At 40.9% G+C, this 18723-nt stretch overlaps 1 protein-coding gene across 1 annotated transcript in view; it reads right to left on the reverse strand.

Annotated features, from left to right (window-relative positions):
* SLC2A12 (solute carrier family 2 member 12) overlaps positions 1-18723 on the reverse strand; it is a 69375-nt gene that overhangs the window by 5977 nt on the left and 44675 nt on the right. Inside the window, exons 3-4 of the mRNA XM_017500633.2 lie at positions 12959-13081; positions 8116-8248 (exon numbers count right to left, since the gene is read on the reverse strand). Of these exons, the coding sequence (XP_017356122.1) occupies positions 8116-8248; positions 12959-13081 (256 nt within the window). The remainder of the gene's footprint in view (positions 1-8115; positions 8249-12958; positions 13082-18723) is intronic.

The following is an 18723-nucleotide window of genomic DNA, read 5'->3' on the forward strand; positions in this document are numbered from 1 at the left end:
CAACCAAGTAAAATACAGTGTTTCTGCTTTGGTTAAAGCTGAAGGATTGGAAAGTGTATCCAGAGTTGGATACACAATTGGGATTTGAAATAGAGTGACAGGAAAAGTCTGGTGGAGGTGAAGCAGCAAGACAGGTGGATATCTAGTGGAAGAGAAAACAAGTGCCAAGATCCAGAGCCTTGAGTATGCCTGATGTGTCTGGGACACAGCTTTTGGCCTATGTGGCTGTGAGAGAGAAGGGGAGATGAGTAGGGTGTGCAGGGCTGGAAGGGCATTGGAAGGCTTCTGCTCTTGCTGGAGAGCCACTGGAGGATTGGAGCAAAAGAATACCTTGATTGCATTTAAAGGGGTCATTCTGGCCACTGTGTAGAATTGATTGGAGGGGACAAAGGTGGAATTGGGGACCAGTAAGGGGGTATTGTAGTAATTCAGGATGGAGATCATGGTGACTCAGACCAGGGCAGCCATGAAGGGGTTCAAGCTCTGGATACATTTTGAAGTCAGAGCCAACACAACTTCCTGATAGACTGAATGTGGAGTATGAGAGAAAGAGTCAGAAAGAGGAAAGACTCCAAGATTTGTGGCCAGAGCAAGTAGTAGTAGAATATTGACATCCACTGAGGTGGGTATGGCTGTGAGTAGAATAGGTCTGAGGACATCACAGGTGCAATTTAGGACGTGCGAGGTATTAGGTGTCTGTCAGACATTTGGAAAGACGTGTAGAGTAAGCCGTTGAATAAACAAGGCTTGAATTCTGGAGAGATTGCTAGAGACATACATACATTTCAGACCCTGGCATACTGATAAGATAAAAACTGTAATAACTAGCCGGTGAGGGTGACAGAAGTGGTCAGGGGACTAAGCCCCAGAGCACACCAACTTTAAGAGGGGAAGCAGAGGAAGAGAGACCCATAGGTCAGAGACAATCAAGGGAGGGGTCCCTAATGGTTGAGAGGCAAGCATTTCAGGAAGGAGGATTATCCCCAGCCAAACGCGCTATCTCTAGTCAAATGCTGGGGATAGTCTAAGATGAGGAGTGAGAATTGACCACAGAGTTTACCAACATGGAAGTAATTGGGACATTAAAAAGTAATTTCAGGAGAGGAGGTGGCCGTAAAAGTCTCATTGGAGCAGGTTCATGAGAATGGGAAGAGCAGAAGCACAACTGATGACAGTGGATATGGACAACGCTTTAGAAAAGCGTGGCTATAGATAGTAGCAAAAAATAGGGCAAAAGCTGGAGAGAAAAATGGCACCAAAAGACCTTTAAAAAAAAAAAGATGGAGAAAGAATCAGCAAGTTTCTTTGCTGATGAGGAGTAGGCAAAGATGCGGATGACGCAGCAGTGAGCTGGAAGAATGGCTGGAGAATGTGCTGGAGAAGGGAGGAAGGAAAGAGGGGATGAAGAGGCCTCTCATAGGAAGGACTGCATTCCTACATAGGCCCTGGAAGAATGGTCGTATCTTTGGAAGGTAGTGGAAGTTTCCCCTGATGATGTCCATTTTCTCAGTGAAGTCAGAAGCAAGGCTGTCAGTCGGGAATGAGGATGTGAGGAGGTTTCCGGAGGGAACGTGATCTGGAACATTTGTCTAGGAGAGAAGCAGTTAATAGACTAGGGACATGTGTGATTGCCACATGTGACTGAAGGCCACTTAAGATCCATGGTCATGATGGGAAAAGAGGCCCAGCACTCCAATTGCATGCTTTCCCAGCCTCCTTCAGCGGGATGGCTGCAGACAGTCACTATGGCACACTTCAAAGTGCAAGTCAGATCATGTCACTGCCCTGCTTAAAACCCTTCAGTAGCTTCCACTGCAATTAGAATGAAACCCAACTCTCCACTCAGCCTGCAAAGCCCTGCACACTAGTCTCTACCTACTTCATAACTCATTGTCAAAGATTACAGCCTTCTTTCCATTTCTGGAACAACTCAAGCGTGTTTCTGACTTAGCCTTTGCACTAGCTGTTTTTTCTGCCTGGATTCTCTCCCCTGTCTTCCAGGGTTAGCTCTTTATTACCCAGATTTTATCTTAAATGTTTTCTCTCTGAATAACCTTCTTAGACCCAGCCAGTTGCAAGTAGCCTTCCAGTCACTTACTACCTAATCGGCATGTTTGAAATCTTGTGATTGTACTTGCTGATAATGTTGTTGTAGAACCTAGATCAGTGCCTGGTACATAGTAGATGCTCAGTAAATATTTATTAAACAAATGAATTGGATGGATGAATGAATGAAGAAATGGCCACATAAAATTAACTGCTAAAAGTGAAAAATAAGTTCACATCAGAATTGAAATATTTACAAAACATTAATTTGTTTGCTTTCTCCATTTGTGCCTACTTAAGCTGGAGGAAAAGTAAATAAAATCACAGCTGAAACAGCAACCACGACAAACACCACATCCCACTTTGAGTTTGTAGCTTGCAAGGCAGAAGTTCAAAATAAAATCTTTTCAAATTACATTATTGCAGAAATCTTTTCTGACCTCTCAGCTGAGTCACTGTTTATTTTACAAGAAACTTAACATCCTTGGAAGAATATTTGTTTTCTCAGCTTTTTAGAAATAGGGGTAGAAGAACCCAACTCCAAATAGAGAGGAAAATGCTAAGCAATGTGCAGTATCATGTTTGAAGTTAATTTGATATTGTAGTTTCCTTTCTTAGAAATAGACATTGAAATTTATACATCAGGACTGTTACGTTGGTGACAAAGGTTGATTCATTGTTTTATAAACTTCTAAATTCATGAAGACTCTCTGAACTCAGCAGTGTCCTTCCTCATTCTTCAAGTTCACCTCAGCTTCTGTGTACAAGCAAGTTCCATGGGCTTTCACAGCCTCACATTTTCTTAACTAATTTGACAACTTACTGTATTTTTTTTTTTTTTGTCTCTGACATTTCTGTCTTGGAAACCTTATTTAACATATATCCTTCATAGATGCTTTGGTCAATTTATATAAGCCAGGCTGCTCACATTGTCATTTTAAAAGCTTTTGCCAACCTGTTGCTTCAGCTCAGAAAAGCCCCTGGCTCACTAGTATTGCATGAATAGAAGTCAACCTACCATTTGGTGTAGCAGTCTCAGTATGAGTATATACTCAAAGGAAAATAAATCGTTTTACCAAAAATACATATGAACTCGTATGTTCATCGCATCACTATTCACGACAGCAAACAGGTGGAATCAACCCAGGTGCCCATGAACAGCAGATTGGATAAAGAAAATGTGGTACATACACACTATGGATTACTACACAGCTATCAAAAAGAATGAAATCATTTGCAACAACATGGATGGAGCTGGAGGCCATTTTCTTAAGTGAACTAATGCAGAAAACAGAAAAGCAAGTACTGTGTGTTCTCACAAGTGGGAGCTAAACATTGGGCATAAAGAGGAAAAAATAGATACTGAGGACAACTGGAGAGGAGAGAGATGAAGGGGGCCAAAAAACTACCTATTGGGTACTATGCTCACTACCTGGGTGAAGATTCATTCATACTCCAAACCTCAGCATCGTCCTCAGCATCATCCAGTAAACCTCTGTAACAAACCTGCACATGTACCCCATTCCTAAAATAAAATGTTGAAAACGAAAAAAGCAAAATTTCTAAAAGCCTTTTCCTTTCTGTCCTCAGTATTGGGCTTCCTCATGGTATATGGCTAGTAGGTGTTAGTACTGCTGTCATGACTTTAACATGTAAAATTATTTTGCCATCTCATCTTTCATAATTGCCTTTATCTATATTTGTTATTCCTTACAAACCTTGCAGTTCTATAGTCTGTTTAGAGGTCAGTGGTACCTTTGGATTTTGGTCCTCTCCTAATTTGCAATTTATAACTTTCTTGGAGAGGATCTGGATTTAAGTTTGAGTAATTGCATGACTCAAAAGTAACAGAAATGTGATTCTTTCAAAAACACTTCATAAGTCAGAATTTTAGTAATTTAGACAGATTCTTTCCCCACCCCAAATTCTGAATTAATGAGTTCTGTTGGGTTTAGATACCCACATCACATGTTTTTAAGGATTATCTTATTCTGGAAGCCTACTAGATAGAAAGATTAGATTTTCTTAAGTTCTGTCTTTAAATTTTCATTTTGGTTTGCAATTTGATACATTCTGACAGCCCTATATGAAAAAAAAAAAGGATTTGAAAGTTCTTAATCTTATACAGAACATTCTGCTTTCAAGTTAGACTTTTTTAAGAGAGTACACGGGTTGTGATAGTAAGGGAGGCCTATATGGTTTCATTCAATTAATTAATTGCTACTTTCTCCCGGCCTCAATTTTTTAGTTATTTTTGTTCACAAGAATTCTAACTAAATTTTACTTTTAATTTTTGTTTTCTTTTGAGACAAGAGTCTTACTCTGTCACTCAGGCTAGAGTGTAGTGGCACGATCACAGCTCTGCAGCCTCGACTTTCCAGGCTCAGATGATCCTCCCACCTCAACTTCCCGAGTAGCTGGGAATACAGGCACAAGCCACCATGCCCAGCTACAATTTTGTATTTTTGGTTGAGATGGGGTTTTGCCATGTTGTCAGGCTGCTCTCAAACTCCTAGGCTTAAGCGATCTGCCTGCCTCAGCCTCCCAGAGTGCTGGGATTACAGGGGTGAGCCACTATACCTGGCCACAAACTATGTTTAAAGGAATTTTGCTCCCTGAGTCAGTAGATGAGTAGTTCAAAGGTGCATATACACAAAGTGGATTTACCATGAAGCCAACAAAACAAGTTATAAAATTGAACAACGGATACTTTTTAAACATCTACCAGGAATCAATATTAAACTAGGTAGGCATTGCAGGAGTTACATTAAGAAAGATAATGGACAGAGCATTCCTGAAAACTAAAACTTTGTTAGTTAACAAGGTGAAGCCACTAGAGTTCTAGCCAACACAGTGTAGAAGAAAAGAGGACTAGAAGATACGAAAATCCAGGACAAAGGATTACTCTCCAGGGCTAGAGCTACTCAGGGCTTCAAGGATGAGGATTTGAGTTGAGTCTAAAAGCATAAGGACATAGAGCTGAATTTTCAAAGTTAGCTGTAATGTAGGAAGAGAGGAGAAATAAGGAGATTAGAGTCATGAGCTAGGAGGTCATCCAGGAAAGAAGATTGTTTTACATGAGCTAAAAGAATTTCAAGAAAGAGTAGGTGTGATAGATTAAATATGGTCAGAAACACTTTGCCCTTCATCTCAGCAAGAGGGTAAGTCTCTTTCTTCACCCTTTACACCTGAGCTGGTCTTAGGACTTTTGCTGACCATAGAAAGTTGTTGAAGTGATGTGTGTATTCCAGATGTAAACCTCAGAGGGACTTGCAGTTTCTTTCTGCATTCATTACCTTGGAAAGCTGCCCCAGGTTTGACATGTGAGGAAGATACTTCGCCTCCTCTAGGATGAGAAGAAGCCACTGGGGAGGACTGAAGCTGCCCACTGACAGCGTCACCTACTGCCACCTATGTGATCAAGTCCTGTGTGATCGTGGGCTCTCCTGCCCAGGTAGACACATGAGTGAGCCCAGGTAAAACAAGCAGAGGGCACCACCCAGCCAAACCAAAGAATCATGGGAAATAGTATATCGTTTTCAGCCGCTACATTTGGGATGCTTTGTTATGCAGCAGTGGATAATTGATGTGAAAGAGGCATAAGAAAGGATGAGAAATGGAGGAAGACAAATAGATTTGGAAGTCATCAGTGTCCTGGCATCTCAGTTCCGGAAAAGACGAATCCTTGAAGCATGTTGCCAGTTTACAGGTGGAGACATTGAGTTATCAAAGTCTGAGGCCATTGATGATTTAAATCGTTTGTAATTGATAGTCTTATTCAGAGTCTAATGCCCACCAATCATTTTGACCTCCACTTGGATAGGGCCAATTCATCCAATTGAAGCAGGGAGAAAGTGTGTTCGTTAGTTCAAGGATATAGCCAGCCTTCCTCACAATTTTATTTCCCATTGTAATTGAATCATTTTCATCTTATTTTGTTAGAAACAGGGCCTCATCTGTAAAAATTAGCCTTATAATTTGATATTTTCTTTAAACTTAAGGTAAGCTTAAGCTTACCTTAAGTTTAAATTGAGAGAATTTTTTTTTTTTTTGCTTTTTCTTTTCTTTTTTGAGACAGAGTCTCACTCTGTTGCCCAGACTAGAGTACAGTGGCATGATCTCAGCTCACCGCAGCCTCTGCCTCCTGGGTTCAAGTGATTCTTCCATCTCAGCCTCCTGAGTAGCTGGGACTACAGGTAGGCACCACCATACCTGGCTAATTTTTGTATTTTTAGTCGAGACAGAGTTTCACCATGTTGGCTAGGCTGGTCTCGAACTCCCAACCTCAGGTGATCCTCCCACCTTGGCCTCCCAAAGTGCTGGGATTACAGGCATGAGCCACCATGCCCAGCCCTTTTTCTGCTTTTTCTATATTAAAGTATTTTTAAAATTTAGGCTATCTAAAAGTGTATAATGCACAAGGTGAAAATTTTCCACAATCCTACTTTCTTTTCCCCCCAATAAGCCAAGATTCATGGTTGGTTCAATATAAATACATATGCACACATACACCTACTGCCAAGTCACCTATCAGGTTGATTCTTCCTTCAAGTAAAAGGTTGACGAATTGCTATGTTCATAATATCTATAGTCATCCATTTCCCTCTACTGTTTTCTAAGTATTTTTAAAAGAAAATCATACATTGTGCAAATGTAGTTTCCTCCCATTATATTAAAACTCAAGAACAAGTATCCCTGCATTTCTAAGTGGAATGATGTAATCCTAGGAACAGTAACAAGTTCTTCTTCATTGCTAGCCCCTGCCTCTCACCTCTTCCCCTAGGACATGGTTGTGGTCATTAGAGTTACTAAAAAAGGAAAGGGAATTTTCTGCCGCCCACTTCTAAGTTAAATGTTTCACTTCTAAGTTAAGTTGTTTAAACCATCTCTCCATGTGAAATTTAACCAGTTTTCTAAATGCCTATTCATATAAGAAACTTATCTTTCTTAAAATTACCTTAAATATACAATATTTAGAACAACTATAGATGGTTAAGCCTGAGAGTTTTTCTGCTAATCTTAGCCTCAGCAAGTGTTCAGGGCACAGAGGGGGAGCTCTAAGTCTGATAGAGATGGAAGGGCTGAGGCCCAAGGTCCTAGCCCAGCGGGAACATGGTACATCTACATGTCCAGTGGCCTCCCAAAAGCCCAAACAAAGAAAACCCGTTGGGGGGAACTAGAGAGGTGGAAGAAGTTCTATATGGTTACAGAATAGAGGTTTAAAAGGTTCACTTGTTGGCTAGGGACTGGGCGTGGGAAGCATGGGGGTCGGTGAGGGATAAAAGACTACAAATTGGGTTCAGTGCATACTGCTCGGGTGGTGGGTGCGCCAAAATCTCACACATCACCACTAAAGAACTTACTCTGTAACCAGATAGGACCTGTTCCCCCAAAAACCTATGAAAATAATTTATTTTTTTAATAAGATAGTTTTAATCAGTAGCACTGCAGATTCCCATCCTCTATAGAACAAAATTAATTTCAGAATAAAATATAAAATAAAACAACAACGACAGTTTCTTTCTGTTTCAGAAAAGAAATGCAGACAGTAAAAATATTAAACTTTGTGTGAGTAAAAATTATTACAAAAAAGGAAAATATAGTTTAATGCTTTTTAATTACAATGTTGTATTTTTGTTTTTGTTTCATAGAAAAAGAAAGGTGTAACCTTGTACCTACATGTTGGTTGGTCACAGTAATGAATAATAGCATTACAGTTTGATGATAATTATAAAAGACTAACATCTTAAAAACATTCCAGTTCTAAAGATTGTATTCAAATTCAGTATATTCATGTATAAATGAAAATTTGCACTTGCCAATCGAATACATTCACTTTGTATTTGGAAAAAAAAAATGTTCATTTGCTGGGAAGAAATGATTATTCTTCCTTAGCTGAATCACCCAAATTAAAGACAAGGCATGGAAATTGGAATTATGCACTGAAACACAGTCTTATGCTAAAGGGAATGTACTAAAATAATTTCAGATATTATTCCTTTGTTGTATATAAAAGCTGCACTTTTGACCAAAGAGTATTGTTCAGAAACCAATGTGTGTAATACTTACACTTTTGCTAGCTCCATCGATATTTGTTCCAAAGAGCAGCCCTTTGTCTCAGGTATAAACATAACAACAAAAAGTAGGGATGCAAGACTCATGATTGTATATATAAAGCACACCCATGGCAGGCCAATAAGATCTGTAAAGGACAAAAGAAATGGATTAGAAATGTGTGTTGTGTAGCTTTGATCCCATTTGTGAACAGCCACTTAGGGCATCCATAATGCAATACGTATTTTCAAACATGCCAGCAGTATTCAGGAAAATAGAAATCACAAATTTAAAATGTAGCCAGCTCTGAAAGTCTTACTTTTATAGACGACCTTAGCTTTCTCTGATGAAGTAGATAGCAATCTTGTAACTATCATGACATATACCCAATGCCATCTTCTTGGTGGTCATGTCTTTCTGTTTCAAAATGGCACTGTATCTTTGTTAATATAAAAAAGCACATGCAAAAAATAAACCTCAAATAACATAGAAACATATGATGTAGAAGGTGAAATATCTCTTCTCCCCCTCCACAGTTCCCCTCTTGGGAATCGCCATGGTAGCAGTTTAGTTTCTGTCTGGTGGACAATTTGTCCCCCTCTTACTTCATTTTCAGTGGTGGACATTTCTAATGACATATTTTTTTTTTTTCTGTTTGTTTTTATGAGACGGAGTTTCGCTCTTGTTACCCAGGCTAGAGTGCAATGGCGTGGTCTCGGCTCACTGCAACCTCCGCCTCCTGGGTTCAAGCAATTCTCCTGCCTCAGCCTCCCGAGTAGCTGGGATTACAGGCATGCGCCACCATGCCCAGCTAATGTTTTGTAGTTTTAGTAGAGACGGGGTTTCACCATGTTGACCAGGATGGTCTCGATCTCTTGACCTCGTGATCCACCCGCCTCAGCCTCCCAAAGTGCTGGGATTACAGGCGTGAGGACATATTTATACAGATGGATTTTTTGGAATGAGCTCACTCTTTGCTCTGATTTGAATAAATCATTTCATGCTGGAAATCTTTTATCATTTCTTAATAGCTTGCAGTGTATTCGTAATGCTTCTTCCTGGGTTCAGAGAAAAAAGTGATCATTGATCCAGTGAAAGACATGAACTTGCCAAGATGCATCACATGAAGCAGGATCCTCTAGATTCTGATGGCTCTCATCTGCAAACCTAGTTTTTCCTCTGACCACTTCCAGCCAAAGATACAGTCCCTCTGTTGTCATGGACCAAGTCATGGCGCATTCAATGGTGAATGTGGCCCCCAATGCACTTGAGTCTACCATTTGCATTGTGCCGGCCTCTGACTCAGCAGCAGAAGTTCTAGTGTGGCAAGGAGTAGTCAGAAAGAAGGTGGCTCATGAGATCGCGCCATTGCACTCCAGCCTGGGCAACAAGAGAGAAACTCCGTCTCAAAAAAAAAAAAAAAAAAAAAAAAAAAAAAAAAAAAAAAAAAAAAAAAAAAAAAGATGGCTCTTTCTGAACATAGGCTCAAACCAACTAGGAACAACAAGATTTTTTGAATAGCCCTTAACAGCTGCAGCCACAAACCACAGTTGGTCAGGCAGGAAAACTGACTGAGCAGTTGTGTACGGAGGCAGTGTTTGTAAATGCAGCGTGGAAGAACTGAAGCATAGTAACCACTTGTCAGTGAGTTGTACTGAGATTGAGAGAAGCAGGAAGGAGAGCGGCACTGCAGCTCTTTTGGCAATTTTAATTAAACTCCTGCTCACTGTGCTTTTCTTGCTGGCACAGGGTACTGCCCAACCGATTGCTTAATAAAGTCCTTGTAGAATTGTGTCTCCTTCCTTCTCTGGAGCATAAAACCAGAATACAGAAATTGTAAAAACTCCAAAGCTTGTCTCATCAAATTGTCCCCAGCTTTGTTTGAGCTCTTTGAGTAACAGAGAGCTTACCATTTCACGAAGCCTCTCATTGCCATTTAGCAGCTGCATCTGCTAAAAAGTTGTTCCTTGCTTAGATCCTAAATCTGCCTTTCAGAGGCTGTGCTTTGTCCTCTGGAAGGACACACATTGAATCAGCTCTCCCCACCCCTTCTCCATGACAGCCATTCAAATATTTGAATGCACCTCAACTCTCCTATGAGAAACCCCTTGTCCAAGTCAAACATCCTGAACTCTTGCAGCCATTCTTCCCACAGCATAGGTTACTGCCCTTGCCATTCAGGTTGCCCTCCTTCAGTGGACACACTGCCATTTTTAAACGGCCCTCTCAAGATATTTTCCTCAGAGCTAAATGCAATACTACAATTGTGTCATGACCACTGCAGAGTACATTTGTCTATCTGGAACAGTCTGTCTTTATTGATACAGCTGAAATTGCATAAAAATGTTGGTATTTAAGGGCGAGCTGCCAAGTAGAACCTCACATCTTGTAGATCCCTCTATCCCACACTTGGAAAATTGATTTTGAAAATAAGTAGGAAATGTTAACCATTCCAATTAAATGTCATCTAAAGGTTTTAGATAATTCTAGGCTTTTTTTTTTTTTTAAAGTGGATCTGTTTTCCTAACATTCATTCTAAAAGCCCGTACGGGAGAACTTCTAAATCTTCACTAGCTCACATCCAGTATATTAGCTAGCCCTCCCAGAGATGTGCGTCATCTTTTTCCATCCCTCACCAATTCCATTTTTTCTTGCATATTTCTCTTTCTCCACATCAAATAGCAGATGGAGGTATGTGTGTGTTGTGTACGTGTGTGCACATGTGAAAGTGGATGGCATGTGTGTGATCTGAGTAGGGCCAGTTTCTTTGTTTCCTTCAATCTTGAGCCATTTCTCAAAAGGTAGGACAGAAACATTAGAACTATGCTTAAATAGTAACTCCAAAGGCTAATTTCCAAAAGTGGATATACTAAATAAATAATACATATGTATGTGTGTGTGTGTGTGTGTGTGTGTGTGTGTTTTGAGCAAACGTTCACTTTTGAAAATTACCTATATAAGGACTATATGAAATGAAGAAATTGGGTTATTTGTTTCATAGAATTTTCTTGATTGCAGTCATGTTGCATGTTCGTGATCCCTATATGAAATAAAGATAAACCGACTCATTGGTCAGTTTTGGTGGATAACAACTGCCACATTATTTTGAAAGCTAGAAAATAAAAAGAAAGTTTCAAGCACATATTTTACCTTTCTTATATGAGCCACACTTCAGGGTAGCCAAATAGCTAATGAGAAGAAATTTCTCTTTAGAGAGGTATTTCAGATGAAAATGAAGAAGGTATGATATAATAGGTAGGTCTGGGAAATGATCATTAAAGGAGCCCCATGTGACAAGTGAGACAGCCAGACCTGATGTGCCTCCTGTTGGCAGGTCACGTGGCGGCAGCTGCCAGGGAGCTCACCAACAGACAACATCCAAATCTCCTCAAGCTGCTAGCTTAAAAAAAAATTAGGCTTTATTTATTCATTTTAGCTCTATCATTCTTTGTAATCCCCAAAGGGTTTCCCTTCTTACTCTGCCCATATCTACTGGCTTCCTAGTTGGAGCTAGGAAACAAGGCAAATGCTTCTGATTTGATCACTAATATTGGGTTATTTTATTACAATATGTAAATCTAATTTATTGTTCTTTTAGATAGGGCTGCTGAGTGGAACACACAAACAGCCATTTTTTGTTTTGCTTATAACATTTGTTTATGCCTTGCCTTCTTTCCAACATAGGGATCCTCAAATTTTCTATACAAGCAGTTGAATTTCAGGCTTCAGTGGAAGTAACCAATGAACCTGACTTTACTAAAGAATCTCCCTTCTGCTGCTCTCGATCCTTGAATTTGATGAGATCCACCTTGAAAACAAATGTTTATTATTATTACAAGCAATTCTACCTGACACCTAAACTTGACTTTTGTTATTGTGGATTGCTTTCCCTTTCTCCTCAAACCTCTATGTAAATCTAATAGCAATTTACAAGAAACATAAAAGACAGAGAGAGGGGCCAGGCGTGATGGCTCATGCCTGTAATCCCAGCACTTTGAGAGACTGAGATGGATGGTTCACTTGGGGTCAGGAGTTCAAGACCAGCCTGTCCAATATGGTGAAACCTCTGTCTCTACTAAAAATACAAAAATTAGCTGGGCATGGTGGCATGCACCTGTAATCCCAGCTGCTCCAGAGGCTGAGGCAAGAGAATCACTTGAACTCGGGAGGCAGAGGTGGCAGTGAGCTGAGATCATGACACTGCACTCCCTCCTGGGCAACAAAGCAAGACTGTCTTTAAAAAACAACAAAAGCAAACAAACAAACAAACAAAAAACAGAGAGGGACATGCTACATGACTATAATCAACAAAATTCAGACTGGAAAATTCTGTGAAACAAATGATTTTTTAATTTCGTTAAAAATATAAGGTACAGTGGGGGTGAGGAGATGGAGACAAAACCTACAAATTATGAGCCATGTCAGTCACTTGTATGTTATGTATTTGGGTCATGATTCAAATCATGTATAAAAAACAATGATAAGACAATTAGCGTGTGAACACAGACTGGATATTTGACACTAAGGGATGATTTTAATATTTTTCAGTGTGATAACGATATTGTAGTGACATGTTTTTGAATGTCTTTTAGAGGTCTATGCTGAAATACAGTCAAAACAACATTCATTACCTATGGAATTGACTCAAAATAATTTGGTAGGGGGAAAAGCAGGTGGGGTTATAAATAGATTTAGATTGAAAACTGTGCAAATTGGGTCATGGGCACTTCAGGGTCCTGGCCATTCTAAGAGTGTTTGAAAATTTCCACATACAAAAAATAGTTTTTAGGTGGGTGTGATTCCCAAACATTTGTCCTATGAAGACCAAAGACATTAGAGGAAAACAAAGACTTCTTACCAGTTACAGTCAAAAATGTCAGTGAGATGAGAAGATTGATGCCCCAGTTCATGCTAGAAGTTAAAGCCATGGCTCGTCCTCTGATCCCACCAGGAAAGATCTCGCTGAGCACCAGCCAGGGCACTAGAAGAAAGGGAAGAGTGCATGGTGGACAGCATTTTAGCAAAATCCCATTGAATCTGAGTGTCAGTGCCCTGATCTCTCTCTGCCCTCGTCCTGCCGGGATTTGTGGTTGGAAAGCAGGGCCATTTCCTACCTTAACAGGACAGGATGGAAAAGGGACTTGCTGCCTCCTCACCTCCAGCCAAGGAAGAAAGGATTCACAGAAACACTAGGAGAGCCGGACCAGGGTCTCCACATGTAGGGTGTTTGAGGCGCTGGTATCTGACACAGGCCTAAGAAATGCAAACCGCACGGGCAGAGGCGGGGGCCACCTGCCTGGCAGCAACAAGACAGCAAGCTCTGGACATCTGCCAAGCACAGGAGCCTGGGTGCCAGAGCCCAGGTGTGACTGTTGGAGGACTGGGCTGTTTCCTCAACTCTCTCCCCCCGAACTTGGAGGCACTGGAAATCACAGCTAATGGCTAGGTAGGAAATGGAGCCACCAGGGCATGAGGAAGCCGGCTACTCTTCCTTCTCCGACTTGGGCTTCCTGGCCTGAAGCAAGCTGGGTGCAGAGAAGTTCTAAATTAAATAGAGCTCCAAGATTTGATTATTGTACCAGACTAGACATTTGAGTTTCTAGAAGGAGAGTCTTATTGGCACCAAAATTCATCAGAGGATTTTTTATTATCTGAGAGTGACAGGGAACATTATGGGGGTTGCCTGATGGGATCAGATGGGGCAATCGAGGAGCAAATTAACTTGTCTTCTGCTCATAGCCTATCAAACCCAGTTTGCCTAATAAAAAACAGCCAGGAGTTCTTACTGCGGGCGTTTACAAACAATTTTAAAACCTCATCTCATTGGATTCTCACAAAACCCTACAAGGTAGGAACTATTACTATGCCTCTTTCGTCGATGAGGAAACTGAGGCTTAGAAGAGCTAACTTGCCAAGGTCACGGAGCACGTAAGTACCAAAAGTGGCATTATCCCTGGTAATCTCTGGAAGCCATGCTTTTTTATCACTGTGCTCTCTTGATAGTGGCTCAATAAATATTTGTTAATTAATAAATAAATGTGGAGTGTAAGCATCTTTGATTCAGTGGAAAGAAGGCCTCCAGCCCTGTCCCAGCTCAGGCTGCCTGTGGGCTGATTCGCTATAATTTAGAAAACCAACATTGTTATATCAACCAACTACACAATTTTATCCTAGGAGAGGGGATGGGAAGAGGAGACTAAAAGCCAGGGAGAGGCCGCTCTGGCCAGCAACCACCTGGGATGCCTATGCCAGAATCAAGCAGTCAACCGTGCCTCTAACTTAAAATTTGCCTCTCCTCACAAGATTACACTCTGTAGAGAAAACATCTGCTGGGTGTAAAGTTGCCGCTTTAAAGGAAGAAAAAATGAAATTGGATTGTAGAAGACTGGAAAAATCTATTTTTTCTTGATTATCTCCTCCAAGTGAATCTATACAGGGTTACCTTTCACGCATGGAAGATAATTGTAATAAAAAGTAGTATAATTATTATTGTTCTTATTAATGAGAAATTCAAAACTAGGAAATCCCCTGTCTGCCATCTCTCTCACCTCACCTCTCTTCCCCTGCCCCTCTCCATGCCAAAAGACCTTCACTAGGTTCTTGTAGATTATATCCTTGGTGCAATCGCTTAACTTTTAATGAGACCAGTTTAGTGCTGAGGCAACCCTGTCTTGAGCTTTGCAAGACTGAAGATCCAGCTCTGAGTAGAATGATATCTGCATAATTCTGGTGAAGGCTTTGTAATGAAGACCTGTCCTTGGACAAATGCAATATAAAATTATATAAATCTGATTTTTAAACTAAATAATATATGCCATGGACCAACCCCCCCATGCCCCTTTCTGCTATGGGTATTCGATGCTGGCCAGGTGAAGCTGAGGGTTCCTACAACCAATTGCTTTAACAGCCATGAGGAGGTGGTAGGGTAAAGGGCACTCTCTTTTTTTTTTTTTTTTTTTTTTAGTAAAGATAGCTCAGGGTTTCTTGTTTCAGCTTCCATCCTCACCTCATCACCTTTCAGACCTCCTTCTTTCCCTCCCCATCTTTCATCATGGTGACCTCTTGGAATTATTTGGTGAGATTTGGGGAGAATCATTGCTGGGCTCATCAGAACCACTTTGGCCTCAAATGAAAACGAGTTGATCCTGCTATGATCAAAAGTGGACCTCGCCAACAAGAAGACGGGACAGTTGCACAAAATACCAATCATATGTGCTCAGTCTGAACTGCCAGGGACTTGTCTAGAAAAACTCGAGATCCACATTGCAAGACTGTCCTAGACAGCTGAGCCAAGTCCTTGGTAAGTTTAGTTAGCGATCAGTGAGTTGATTATTGGAAAAAAGACTTCCCTCAGTCTCTGTTCCAAAGGAAACTTATCAAGCAAGCCCTACACCTGATGCTTCCAAAAATAACTGTCTCATTGCTGAAAGAGCCTGCTTCTTTTTTGATTGAATAGAAGGAATTAAAGAATTGATGGATTGGTTTATCTAATATTGACAAAGGAATTAAAGAATTGATGGATTGGTTTATTTAATATTGACAAACAGCAATTGACAAATGTTTTGACAAGGATGGTTCAACCTCCCAATGTGGAGCCTGTCAAGTTAAAAATAAGAATATTGAGCCAGGCATGGTGGCTCACACTTGTAATCCCAGCACTTTGGGAGGCTAAGGTGAAAGGATTGCTTGAGCTCAGGAATTTGAGACCAGTCTGCACAACGTAGTGAGACGTGAGACCTTATCTCTCCTTAAAATAATAAAATAAAATAAGCCAGGTGTGATGGCACTCGCCCATAGTCCCAACTACTTGGAAGTCCGAGGCAGGAGGATCGCATGAGCCCAGAAGATCAAGGCTACCCCGAGCTATGATCACACCACTATACTCCAGCCTGAGCAACAGAGTGAGACTTTGTCCCTCACCTCTAAAAAAAGAGAATATTATTTTAACAATGATTTCAGAGCTGTAAAATCACAGATTTTCCACTCCAGAGAGAGGAAAAACAAATCTGAAAGCAGCATGTGCAGCAAGATAGAATCACTGAAAGGATCAGAGTCTTTCCATGGCAGATCCAGAAGCAAGACAGTGCCAAAAATCTCACCAGCCTTGATTTTCTCTGGAAAGATTCTGTCAATACCTAAAGCAGAAGCAGTGGAGAAACTCAATTTCAGTTCATAAGAGCTGAAACTCTTATTCATTCATAAGAGATATGAATCACACATGAGATTTAATGTGTTTATGTTTATAATAACAGGTGGGAGTTTTCTTAATCATGAATTCCTTTTCCCAATGAGATGGCCCAATTCCTTCCTAAGGAAAATCAAGTTATTGCCACAGGGGAGGGCTCCCTTTCACCACCACAGCAAAGAAGCAGTGGCTGTCTCCGGGCATCCTCTTTATTCCCTACCCTGATGACAGACCAAAAGGGGATACGCATTGTCCTATTTGCTCATTAGGAATCCACAGAGCACTCATAAGAGAGACATAGTGAACTCTTCTTGAGCACAGCCACTGCAGTTCAGTAGGCACTAAAACGATTCTCCTCGACTCCTATTACTCTACTTTCAATCCCATCGTTTCAGGACTGCCTCAGCAATTCATATCCTTATAAATGTCAGGGTCTGCACCAATCTTTAAGGTCTTGTCTATGTTGCAATGATGGAAGAAATGTTGGACTTGTGGGGGGCAGAGGAGTGGTAATTGTTTATAGATAAGGAACTCATATTTCACATGGTATTAAATCATCAGGGCTGCCCATCAGAACTTACCTGATCCAGATGAAATCCACAGACAGAGTGTTTATGGCTACACAGAGTGCCATAAAAAGATCATAAAGGGCAAGTATGTTGAAGTTTCTCTGTGTTCGGTTGAGGATGTGGACTTGGATTAATAGGGATATTCAATGGAAATGGCAGCCCCACCATATGTGTATTTCCCCATCCTACCTATTTCAGGCTACTGCTCCAGTTTTTCCCACAGAAACTGTCATTTAACCTTCTATGCCTTCAGATTTAAATTCTGCAGCTCTCCAGGCACACATTCTGTTTGGCTTGAGTGCTTCCTAAACCACCTGGCATGCTAGCCCAGGGTTTGAAAGGCTCACAGAGGTCTTGAAAGTCTTGCCAGAGAACTCCTAACAGTTTGGAGGAAGCTCTACGCTCAGGCTGCAGAGTTTTCAACAACTTGATTTGCAAAGGAGCCATGCCCTACGCTTTGTAGGAGTGAAAAATCCTTGGTTTTTATCATCTTTGTAAGCAGCATGCAGCACACCTACCTCTCTGACTGTAAAGGAGTAATTAAAATGTGAATTTGAGAGGGATTGTGCCCTTCCCTTCCAACCAGATGTTTAAATTCTGGCCTCAAAAGTTGCCTAAGTGGAAAAATTGGGTTCTTTAAAAACAAGTATACGACCGGGTATGGTGGCTCACTCCTGTAATACTAGCACTTTGGGAGGTCAAGGCAGGTGGATCGCTTGAGCCCAGGAGTTCAAGACCAGCCTGGGCAACACGGTGAAACCTCGTCTCTACAAAAAATACAAAAATTAGCCAGGTGTGGTGATGCGTGCCTGTAGTCTCAGCTACCCAGGAAGATGAGGCAGGAAGATTGAGGCTGCAATGAGTGATCTTTTCATTTTAAGATCAAATTAAAACTATGATCTTAAATTGAAATTTATTTTTATTTACTCTAAGAGTATCTAAGAGTTTTTCTGAATTATTAACAGGAGATGGAGGCTGCAGCGAGCCCTGATCATGCCACTGCGCTCCAGTCCAGGCGTCAGAGCGAGACTGTCTCAAAAAAAAAAAAAGGCCAGGCGTGGGGGCTCACGCCTGTAATTCCAGCACTTTGGGAGGGTGAGGTGGGCAGATCATCTAAGCTCAGGAATTTGAGACCAGCCTGGCCAGCACTGTGAAACCCCATATCTACTAAAAATACAAAGAATTAGACGGGCGTTGTGGGGGCGGGGGAGCGGGTGCCAGTATTCGCAGCCACTTGGGAAGTTAAGGCAGGACAATCTCTTGAGCCTGGGATTCGGAGGTTGCAGTGAGCTGAGATCACACCACTGCACTCCAGCATGGGAGACAGAGCGAGACTCTGTCTCCAAAAGTAAATAAATAATAAATAAGTAAATGAACCCCACTATAGGTTACCATCCTCAACATTGGCAGTGATGTGGTTGCCTTAATTACTTTTTCTTTTTTGTTTTCTCAGTCTCCCTGAGTCATATCCACTCATGGCCTTTCGTAAGAGAAATACTTTTTTCAACAATATTATCTTGAATTACTTAAATTATGAGCTAAAAATGGCAATGAAATAAAGGCTCAGTGTTCTCTCATCTTTCTGTCCTAATGATTTCTAGTCAAAACCAACTGAAATGATTTTTCAAAAAAATATACTACGGGGAATTGGACTAAATGGAATAGCCCTCAAAAATGAATGCTAGAGTTAAAAATGGAACTCTTTGGTGAGTAGGCACCAACTGGGGATAACAGAGAACTTTGGCAATTGGCTTCAAACTCTCTAGCCTGTGTCACCTGGAATTTTAAAAACTAAGTATTTTCTTTAATTTATAAGCCAACAGCTAACACTTTTTTCACCATAAATTAAATAATAGCAAAGGATGCAAC

Source organism: Cebus imitator, unplaced genomic scaffold (genome assembly GCF_001604975.1).
Source record: "Cebus imitator isolate Cc_AM_T3 unplaced genomic scaffold, Cebus_imitator-1.0 Scaffold267, whole genome shotgun sequence".
In the NCBI taxonomy this organism is placed as follows: Eukaryota; Metazoa; Chordata; class Mammalia; order Primates; family Cebidae; genus Cebus; species Cebus imitator.